The sequence below is a fragment of the Quercus robur genome, chromosome 7 (assembly GCF_932294415.1).
Source record: "Quercus robur chromosome 7, dhQueRobu3.1, whole genome shotgun sequence".
NCBI lineage: Eukaryota > Viridiplantae > Streptophyta > Magnoliopsida > Fagales > Fagaceae > Quercus > Quercus robur.
The window spans coordinates 20,984,337-20,995,481 of NC_065540.1; the positions used below are offsets into that span (position 1 = coordinate 20,984,337).

At 32.2% G+C, this 11,145-nt stretch overlaps 1 protein-coding gene across 2 annotated transcripts; it reads left to right on the plus strand.

Moving 5' to 3' along the window:
• The first annotated feature begins 451 nt into the window (after window positions 1–451).
• On the plus strand, window positions 452–6,223 carry LOC126692709 (phosphatidylinositol:ceramide inositolphosphotransferase 1). 2 transcript variants are annotated; one of them, XM_050388407.1, is made up of 13 exons: window positions 452–1,063; window positions 1,194–1,283; window positions 1,543–1,607; window positions 1,986–2,072; window positions 2,174–2,242; window positions 3,153–3,233; window positions 4,479–4,550; window positions 4,666–4,726; window positions 4,816–4,918; window positions 5,126–5,221; window positions 5,325–5,371; window positions 5,454–5,578; window positions 5,807–6,223. In XM_050388407.1, the coding sequence occupies exons 1-13, from the start codon at window positions 1,003–1,005 to the stop codon at window positions 5,885–5,887; spliced, it is 1,038 nt and encodes a 345-aa protein (XP_050244364.1). In that variant the 5' UTR covers window positions 452–1,002; the 3' UTR covers window positions 5,888–6,223. The 2 variants fall into 2 exon arrangements, with proteins under 2 accessions (XP_050244364.1, XP_050244365.1); XM_050388408.1 differs by lacking the exon at window positions 1,543–1,607 and having other exon boundaries at window positions 456–1,063.
• The last annotated feature ends 4,922 nt before the right edge of the window (window positions 6,224–11,145 follow it).

Consider the following 11,145-nt stretch of genomic DNA (forward strand, 5'->3'; position numbering starts at 1 on the left):
CCAAAAAGTTATTCAAAAAATGTGTTGTTAACAGGCACTAATACTACTAAATATTGTGAGATTATGTGATGAATACCCTTTTTTTTTTAAAAAAAGAAATATTATATTTACAATATTTTTCATAATAAATTTTAAGTGACAATTTGTTATTATTTGTTACGAGTAAAAAAAAAAATTAAGTTATAAATTCAAATTCAAATTAATAACATTTTACCATTTATATATTTTTTTTAAGAATAACATTTGTTTAAAAGCATTATAAAAATATTATGCGCGTATCAGTTTTTCTTTTTCAGTTATAACTTATAAACAGTGGGCAGTGGGCAGTGGGCAGTAATTTTCTGTGTCACTTTCGCAGCAATAGAGGAGAGAGACAAGATGGCTTTTCATTTGGTTTCCAATTCTATAACTGTTGAAAAAAAAAATTATAAAAAAAAAAAAACCAAAACAAAGATAAAAGGCCCTCCCTTTTCAGTTCCCTTCTCTCAACTGTCTCTCCGTGTACAACTCGCGTGCCCCAGGAGTAAGAGAGAGAGAAACCTAAGAGAAACAGGAATCAGAATAACACAGAGAGAGAGAGAGTCTCTTTTTTATTTCACTTCTATATATTCAATTATCGATTATCAAAATAACGCGTTGCTCTATTAAGTCTTAACCCCTCTCGCCACTAAAACTCTCTCCATCGTTTTTTTTTTTTTTGGCGTCGACTTTGTGATCTTCTTCTTTTTTAAAATCAAATCTCCAATCTTTGAGGATCTGGTTCACCATACCATCCAAACGCTGCGTTTTGGGGGATTTCGATTTCGATTTTCTAAGAAGAAAAAGAGATAGGAAAATTAAATAAAATTATTTTTAATTTTTTGGGGTTTTCGGAGGAAGTTGTTTAAGGTTGATACTTGATATAAGCGTGATTTAACGAGAGACTGTAATTGAAGAAGTTTTTATTGTTTGATTTTCGGGTGATGAATGATGTTGACCTCGTTGGTTTGGTCGTGAAGTAATATGGAAGTAGTTGTTACACACAAATACGATGACGCTTTACATTGGTCGCGAAGCTTCAAAGGTTGGTTTACCCACTTTGTTTTGTACTACGTTTTGCACAATTATGCAATCTTGTTCTTTTTTTTTTTTTTTTTTAAATTTTAATTAATTAATTGATTGATCTGGGTTTTGTTACTGTTATGGATGAGAAGTTGTGGAAAAGAGTTTGTGCAGAGGTAACAGCAGAGATCACCCTTCTTTCCGAGAACTGGAAATACCTACTTGCCGGTCTTATTTTTCAGGTTCAACTATTTTGATCCTTTGCTCCATAATTTTATGAATTCAATTTCTATTTTGCTATAATTGTTTAAATTAGCTTTTTTTTTTTTCTTTGTTGGGGTTGGAGGATTTAAACTTCAACTCCTTTTTCACACTTGTACGAGGAGAATAGTGACTAGTGAGCTTGTTGGTCATGTTTTGGGGTTTATTTCAGATAGGCTTGCTTGGATTTGTTTGTGGGAATGAACATTAAAGTTGCGTTTGTGTTTGTTTGTATTTTAGTGTTGAGAGGATGGATCATGTCCTCCTTGTTCTCTATAAAGACAATAAAGGAAGTGAAAGAACCGGTAAAAGGTTATGGTTTTTGCATTTTTTTTTTTTGGTTGATAATTATTAAAGATGATCTATGCTCTTTTTAGTGCAAGGTAAAGTTCCTATCTGGTAAATGGCCTTGGTGTCTTAATTTATTTAAAATTTTTTACTTCATTTGGGTACGCTTAATTGTTAGAGTGTTTGAATATGGTACTCTTTATAGCAACTTTTTTTTTTTTTGGATAAATTTCTTTATAGCAACTAAGTTGAATGTATGTTTGAGAAAACCCAAGTCCTTGATTTCTCCACCCTTCCTCAAAGTTTTGTTTTTGTGTGGTTCTTTTTGTTTGAATTGTTATGCTGTTTTGTTCTCTTATATATGCCTAATAAGTGACGTATACTTCTTTCTACAGTACATACATGGTCTAGCTGCTCGAGGAGTTCATTATCTACATCGGCCAGGACCATTACTTCAGGATGTTGGGTTTCTTCTTCTTCCGGTATGTATCAATTTGTTCTCTTTTTTTTTTTCTCTCGGTTTGTGTAATGTACTTCTTATTGTAGAATTCTTTTCTTATATTTAATCTTTATGTGAAAATAGGAGCTTGGGATAGACAAAGCTTATATCAGTGAGACTTTATTCACCCTCATTTTTATATCTTTTTTCTTGGTAAGGCTTTGCTGTTGTCTTTGCTATCTTGATTATATATCTTTGTATGGCTGCATTTTTAACCATTCTTTTCCTGTTTGAAGAGCTGTATTCTAGAGAGTTGAAACTGTTTCTATTGAATTATGTTATTACTTTGTTGCATCCGGAATTAGGATTAATGGAAGACAACATGCTAATTTTTTTACATTTAAAATCATTGCTTACTATTTTTTTGATAAGTAATTTGCATACCTCCTGTGTGTAAATGTACAATATGCCTTTCTTATTGCCTCCAGGAGACTATTGATTTTCCTGTTGACTTCTTTGTTCTATAAAGCCAGGAAAATCAGTTTATTAGGAATGTGCACTATTTATTTGTAAATTATACATGCACCCAATAAGTTATTTGAACCCATGACCTCACCCTTCATCACATTCTTATAGTTGACAGGCATGCTATGTTATTCTTAAGAAGTGTAGTTCTTGCTCTCAGGTTTTTAAAAGATTCCTTTGAATTGTTTATATAAAATGCTTTTGGACATTATTTGATTATATGTTTGATTCTATAAAGGAGGCTCTTCTGCCATAATATTCTTTTTGAGTCGATTCCGAAAGCTAGGATATGAAGCACCTCATGTTATGATTCTGATATTATTGTTTTAGTCATGCATGTAATAGTGGTTCCCATTATATAGTTGTTAAATGCTTTAAATTTTTCCTGGAATTTTGTCTAATTAATTTACTGTTTGGGCTGCTTATAACTTAACTGATTGTTAAATAATTTCCTATTGTTGCTACTCATTTCTTAAGTATGCCATATCTTCTTTCACTAAGGTTTATTTCCCTTTCAGTTTCAAATGTGCAGGATCACTTTTACTAAGTTTTCCAAAAAAAAAAAAAAAATCTTAATAATGTGAATGTTCTATTGCAGTGGACTTTCCATCCGTTTATTTTGAAGAGCAAAAGGATCTATACAGTTTTAGTTTGGTGCAGGGTTCTAGCATTTTTAGTTGTAAGTGGCAGTTATATTAAGTAATTCTTTTGTGTTGTCTATATTTTGATGGTAATGTAGGATCATTGCATTATATGACGAATGGTCAAATTAGATTTTTAGCATTGATAAGATAATCTTGTTATTCATAGTTGCATGACAATTTGGGGCATTACTAATTAAATTTTACATTTGTAAATCAACTTTTTTTTTTATAAGAAAAAAAATTATTGAAAAATTATCAACATTTCATTGGCTCTTGAGTTTGCTCCTTTTTATTATTGAAAAAAAATTAGTGAGTCAATCCCATACATCATTCTATGTAAGCACTTGAACCAGAATTATAGCTCAGTTCTTATGCTTGTGTAATCTCCTATGTTTGCTGGATGTTTATTTATTTTTTGGTTTGCCACCTCTATCTTTGAGAGATAGCGATGAGTTGATTGAATATTGGATCAATCCATTGAGTTTTCTCATTTCTGTAATATTAGGTGTATAAAGTTGGTTCTCCTATGTATAGATTTCACCTTATTCACTAAGGAAATAGAAGTGAGGTGGTAATTGATAGAATTTCAAAATTTGCAATATCCAAATGATCAAGGAGAAAGCACTTCAATATATACTAGAGACTTGTAATTTCCATGTAGGCTAATCCTTTGATAGTTTGAATTTTTATGGATGACCTCCTACCAGTCAGTAATGTGAGTTGTTTGGCAAGAGAGTTTCTGGTAGGTATTTATGTGGAGTACATCATTACATAATTGATCACCCCCATTATTATTTTATCAATTTGATGATTAATGATCATTACTTTTAAAAAATAATGAATATTGATTATCAATTTTAGAAGCAGACCATTTTTTAGCCTTTTTCTTATCAGTTGATATTTGTACTTTCAGCAACATTAATTGATATCATGATGCACATTTGCATTTGAGTAATGCTAAATCCATGCTTGGTTAGGCAAATGATACGTTATATAAATTGTGATGTGACTGTGTTGAACCTATTTTTTATAATGAGCAAAGAATGATGCTAACTAAACGCAAAATCCTGCTTTGATGATCTCAGGCTTAATTTATTATCTGTTTGTTTGTTTTTTTTTTTTTTTTGGGTTCATTTTTTTACTTGTGGTGGTAGCAGGGGTGGGATGGTGATGGATTAGTCAATTCTTGGGTTTATTAATCCTCTTGAGAAGATCTAATGTATGAAAGTGATGCTCGAATGTCTTCTGATGGTTGGTTTGTGTATTTATTTGCTGCACAGGCTTCTCAATTTCTACGGATCTTCACATTCTATTCTACCCAACTTCCTGGTCCAAACTATCATTGTCGTGAGGTAGGCTCTTTTTGTGCCATAAGTTGCTCTAAATCGAAGGGCTCATTTTGAAAATTGTTTAGTCATTTTGTCTTTTCCCTGCTAGTAGTAAATAACCTCTTGCTGCATTATGAAGGGTTCAAAACTTGCCACACTGCCTCGTCCTGAAAGTGCACTTGAAGTCCTATTGATTAATTGTGAGTCACTCTTGTACTACTGAAGTACTTTGCCTTAATGCTCGGAAATAGTGCGAATTTATACTCATTTTTGTTTATTGAATATGCAGTTCCTCGGGGGATAGTGTATGGTTGTGGTGATTTGATTTTTTCATCACACATGATTTTTACTCTAGTCTTTGTGCGCACATACCAGAAATATGGCACACGAAGGTAAAGTTCGTCTTATAAATATTGATGAACCCAGTTTGACTTCTAAGCTAGCTGATTGTCTCTGACTCTCTGGGTAGAGATTGTGACTGCTGTTTTTAGTTTTGTTTGACTTGTTTAAATCTAATATCACAATGCTACCTGGTCAAATGCTATCTTGATGATATGTGGTTCCAACTGATCTTAAATTTTTATTATGCATCATTGCAGGTTTATAAAACAGTTTGCTTGGTTACTTGCTGTGATCCAGAGTTTCTTGATCGTAGCATCCCGCAAACATTACACGGTTGATGTCGTTGTTGCATGGTATGGTCTTCTTTCCTCTTTATAAACTTCTACTATTTCTGAATAAAAAATATTGTTAAAATTTTACATTTTGTTCACAGTTCTCTTTATGATTCCCCTGCAGGTATACCGTTAATTTGGTTGTGTTCTTTATAGACAAGAAATTGCCAGGTTTGGAATCTGCCACTGTTATTACTAAAATTCTTGGTTGACAGTCTTTGGGCAGTTTCATTGACTTGTGTTGTTACTGCAGAAATGCCTGATCGGACAAGTGGAGCATCATTAATGTTACCCTTGACTTCTAAAGACAAGGATAGCAGGAACAAAGAGGAGAATCACAAGCTCTTGAATGGGAACTCAGGAGACCCTACAGATCGGGTATAGTGAATCTTTTTTTCTTTTCTTTTTTTAATGTTATCACAATTGAACCCAATTACCTCTAACCTCAAACGGCAACTCTTCTTCTCATAAGAGTAAGGTTGAGGTTAAGGTTAAGGTTGTGGGTTCAATACCCATCGGGCGTGTAATTACCGATAAAAAAAATTATCATAATTGAAACATGTTTGTGTTAAGCTGTGACTTAGATAAGCATTACATTGTTTCCAGAGGCAGAGAACTCAAGTCAACGGCAAGAATCTGGAAGATGGCAACACAGGCCATCCTGACAATGCAATGAATGGTGTATAGATAATAGAAGCTGATGCTGCTGCAGCAACGGGAGCTGCAACAATGATTGCTGGTTAGGTCTTCATGCATTTTAGAGGGTTGAGTGGATTGTATGGTGGGTTGTCGTTCCGGTGTTACCGGTAACCTAATTTGTTCCAGTGGAAAAGGAATTTGTCTTATGCTTAATTAAATTTTGCGGTCCTGCTCCTTTAATGTCATGGTAAACATAATTTAATATCAGCATCAGCTTGTACCTTCTTTTATGTCATGGTTAAAAATTTTCTATCAGCATCAGCTTGTACCTTCGAATTTTCCATGTTTCCTATTAATATATTTAATTTTCTATCATTCTAATTTTGTTCCCTTGTGCTCTGCTGATAAATCACACATCTTTACTTTTACTATTTAATTCGTTTTGCAAGGCAAAGAGATCATTGTCATGATTAATTATTTGGTTTATATCCTTCTCTAGGGTTTCGACCCTCCATCTCTGCCCAAATTTGTGGAAAATTATTAAGTGATTTCGGAGTATGGTGGCATTTTGGTTTATTATTTCATATTCATAGTGAATTTTATTAATTAAATTCATAGCAGAGACGGTCATAAATCTTATAAGAAAGAGTCCCATATCATATAGTATGGATGGAGTCCCAAAGGATCCAATTCTTGCAAACGAATGGGTGATGAGTTATTGACACGAGGGAGCACATGATGGCTTTTGTTCTTTTCTATATGACTGAGGCATCAGGCACGTGCTTGGTGATGCAAGTAAATGGGTCCTGTCTTGTTGTCCCCCATGTCCCACCATGTCCGCAGTTTGCTTTGAATGTGGAGCCTCACTTTTTTGAGAAGGCACAGTTTTCTCATTTATTAATTGGGGGAGACCACCGCAGCCTCACATGCCTCTTCTGTTTTACCAGATTTGACAGAGACCAAACCATACCTCCCCCATCTCTTGTACTACATTCGGTGCTCCTTCTTCCATTATCAACTACCCCTAAATTTTCATTAATTTATTAAGTAATCAACTTCGAGCAATATTTATGTTATTAGATGCGAAGGCCACGTTTAATTTAAGGAAGGACAAGAAGTTTTGAGTTTGACTGTGACATTATATATAGGACTCACTGGACATCAAAGGAATCTTTGATTTGGTATTCGGGCAGGGTAGGCGTTCAATGAATCCGTTTCATTCTTGAAACAATTATTATACGACCTTTGCGGTTTGCTTGGTCAACGGTCTTTAGCGTGTAGCGCCTCCTAAACCATAATATTTTTACGGTAAATTTTAAATAACAGTCTATTACTGAATATTTTTAATGAATAAAATAAAACCTAGTAATAATTTGACACTTTAAATTTATTGCAAAAATGTTATAAGTGAGACACTTCTCTTCTTTTCACTTCTTGCAGTATCTAGTAGGGGCCAAAAATCGGTGTTTTTTTTTTTTTTTGAATTGATATCTCATATATATATATATATATATATATATATTTTAAGTGATAGCTTTTTTTTTTTTTTTTTTTTTGAGAATAAGTGATAGCTCCATTTGCGTTACTGGTAACCGGTAGCAGGAGCCGTATGTCCTTGTGGTTATTGGTGGTGAGTTGTGACTAGTACCCCAACTGTTGCCAATTCTCACATTCGAGAACATGAATGTGTACTTCAGCGCGAAGTTTCATGAATAACCGCTATTGGAAGTGCAAGTCTAATCAACTTAAAAGCGAAGTTTCTTTTTTTTTCTTTTTTCTTTTTTGGTAAAACAAGATTAATCATTAACTTAGGAATTCACAAATCTATTACAACATAAATTAGCCTTATCAAAAATTAATATATCCTCCACCATAGATGGTGGGTTACAAAAAGTAGTAAAACTATACAAAGATTGTGCTCCTATTTTAGCCAATGCATCAGCGCATTGGTTTACTTCCCGGAATGCATGGATCACGCGTTTGTTTGGAATTTCCTTCAAGAAGCTTCTGCAATCAGATAAGAGAGACTCCATTAAGAGGTTTTCAGATTCATTGTTCATTAGAATAACAATACTTAAAGCATCAAGTTCTATTATAAGTTACTGAATGCCCATTTCCTTAGCTAGCAACAGCCCATCTCACCCATTGAGTTCCAATGAATTGTACTCCAAAAATATTTTTAAAAAAAACTTTTATAGTATCTCACAAAATTATTTTAACTATTTTAATATATTATTTTATAATATACTCAACATTAATAGTTTTTTATTATTATTTTGATTAAAATAATATATAAAGAACTTATTAAAATAATAAACATTAACCACAAAAACTTTAGCAACCAGCCATAATCACTACTATGGCAACCGCAACCCACTACAGAGGAAAAAAAAAGCCACAGAAAAAATCAAACACCAAACTACCACCATAGCCACCAAACCACCATCACCACCACCACAATCACCAAACCCATAGGCAAAATCAAACACTACCACCACCATAGCTAAAATAAAAAATTACTACCACCACCACAGCCATATCAAGAGGAGAGAGAGAGAGAGAGAGAGAGAGCCACGAGAGGGAGGGTTGAGGCGAAGAGAAATTTCAGGCTAGGGCCTTGGGTCGATGGCAGTTGGGCAATTGGATAGGGGGAGAGGGTGTTGGTAAGGAAAGGAAGAAGATAAGAAAATTGAATACGATGAGCTATATGGAGAAGACATTTTTTTTTTTTTTTTGGTTACAGTGCATTGCCATAGATGGCAGTTACTGTAACTCAAGTGTGTTAAAAATTTTAGCAATAGTACCACTATTGCAACCTCATTTTTGTTATTTTTTTTTTTTTGTTAAAAATAGCAATTTGACACCATTACTATGAATGCTCTTATGCAATTACCACATCTACATGAAATATAAAAGTTCATAAGATAAGAAAGTAATTTTGCAGTTGGATCTCCCTTTTTAGCAGCACATGGTTTGTCGCTAGTTAAATCTCTCAGTTGGTGATGTGATTAGTTTTTTCTTGAATCTTAAAAATGTTTTAGTGAAAACTGTATTATTTATTATTTATTATTATTTTATGTTAACTTATTATTATTATTGTTTAGAATTCTACCGAAAGCATTTTTCCACGTTTGATTCATAAAAAAAAACATATATAAAATTTATTATAATTAATAATTAATTAATTAATTAATTAACTATTCTAAAATATTATTACAAAACAACTAAATTAACCTAAAAATAAACATAATCAAAATCAAAATAAAATTATTGAAAATTATACTAACAAGTACAATCAAAATAAGAGTGCATATATATATATATATATATATATATATATTACCTACACTTTAATATTTACATGCATAATTACGACGTCTAAAAGGACACTTAAAAAAGTTGTTTTTTGTGTGCTATTATTAAAAGTTTGGGGTGATTCTCGAAGTTCTATGCCATATTGTTGTAATTTTAGAGTTTTATGCATTTTCTTCATTTCTTTTGGAGAAGGGGTTTAACATTTAGTTGGTTTTAGGGTATTTTAGTCATATTGAAGATTTTAAAGGGTTTTTGTCATTTTGTAAGTTCAAGGGTATTATGATCATTTTGAAACTTTTGAGGGTATTGTGATTCTCTTAGAGAATTTAGGGGTATTTCAATAATTTTAGAGGTTTACATAGTATTTTCTCCATTTTTTTAGGAGGAGGGGTTAACATTTAGTTGGTTTTAGGGCATTTTAGTCATATTGAAGATTTTAAAGGTTTTTTTTTTTTTTTCCTGTCATTTTGTAAGTTTAAGGGTATTCGGATTATTTTGAAACTTTTGAGGGTATTGTAATTCTTTTAGAGAATTTAGGGGTATTTCAATAATTTTAGAGGTTTACATAGTATTTTAAAAGATATTTTTTGTCATTTTAGAGGTTTTGTGGATATTTTGATCATTTTGTAGATTTTACTTGGTATTTTTTATTTTAGAGGTTTTTAAGGTATTTTGGTCAATTAAGAGGTTTTTATTGATATTGAATATATGTTTTATGGATATTTGGGTCATTTTGGAAATTTTGAGTGTATTTTAGTCATTTTTGACAATTTTGGAGTATTTAGTGTAATCTTTGAGGTTCTTAAGGAATATTTTTGAGCATTTTAATGGTTTAAAAGGATATTGGTGATTTTGAAAATTTCAAGTGTATTTTGATCATTTTTAAAATTTAAGGGTGCTTTTGTGATTTTAGAGGTTCCTTAATATTTTGAATATTTGGGTGGTATTTTGGTCATTGACACTACGCTTCTTCTTTTTTCTTTTTCTTTTTTTCTTTTTTTTGCTGAATTGACACTACGCTTCTTGTATTTTAGACAAATCCTCTTCCAAATCACACTTGTTGCTCCATTTACTTGTAATTAGGGAAAATAATTCCATACTCTAAGATGATAGCTCAGAGCATCATGCTCTAGTAATAATGAATAATTAGGTGGATCCTTATGTGCTGTCTTATCTTCTTGAGGATATAAAAATTAGAATGGTTCTTTGGTTTCTACCAATTGGATCTACTGGGATTATGAATTTAGAAATGATCATGTTAACGGGTTTCCTTAAAGTAATTGTTAATAAATTATTTTTAAAAAGTTTTAATACAATTTTTATGAAAAATATAAAAAAATTGTCTAAAAAATCAATTACTTTTGTATTTTTCAATAAAAATTTTCTAAAATAATTTCTAAACCAATATCTTTAAAGCATGGGTTAACTTTTTCTTTTATAAAAAATAACCCACACACTCAAACATAAGAAGCCCATACAAATACGATAAGGTTATCAATAGAGCATTATTGAAAATAGATTTTTTTTTTTTGAGAAAGAGGGTATATTATCTTTATGATCTTTATTCTATCATTGATTTCTGTCAAAATTTCAAACAATGGGCTGTATCACAACTAGATTTGTTTGGCTAATGTGGCCTCTCTTTCTCTCTCTCATGCGTGTTTATGCAGACTCTCGACAGCATTGAGGTCCCATACTCGGCCATCTTATGTTGGATAAAAGTGTGGGACGCCCACCTGTGGCAATGGCCACAAAAGGCCATTGTGGCGCAAATTAAGCTGTAAAAGACTAAAAAGTTGGTCAATAAAGAGAAGAATTCAAGGAGAATAGAGGGAAGGATCATTGTTATGTCTGATAACAGAGTGATGCAATATAATCATTTGAGCATGTCTGTTGTCTAATAACCACCACCTTTTGCCTTCACATGGTCTTTCTTTTCCCTGTAAAAGGGGTCCTCTTGAACCCTATATGGGTGGTACTAATAATAACAC

What these genes read in the sequence shown, in the direction of transcription:
- LOC126692709 (XM_050388407.1), top strand. Translation starts at nt 1,003, where the DNA reads ATGGAAGTAGTTGTTACACACAAATACGATGACGCTTTACATTGGTCG. An exon ending in TTGCCGGTCTTATTTTTCAG is followed by an intron (nt 1,284 to 1,542) that starts GTTCAACTATTT and finishes TTTGTATTTTAG; the next exon opens with TGTTGAGAGGATGGATCATG. An exon ending in CAGGAGACCCTACAGATCGG is followed by an intron (nt 5,579 to 5,806) that starts GTATAGTGAATC and finishes CATTGTTTCCAG; the next exon opens with AGGCAGAGAACTCAAGTCAA.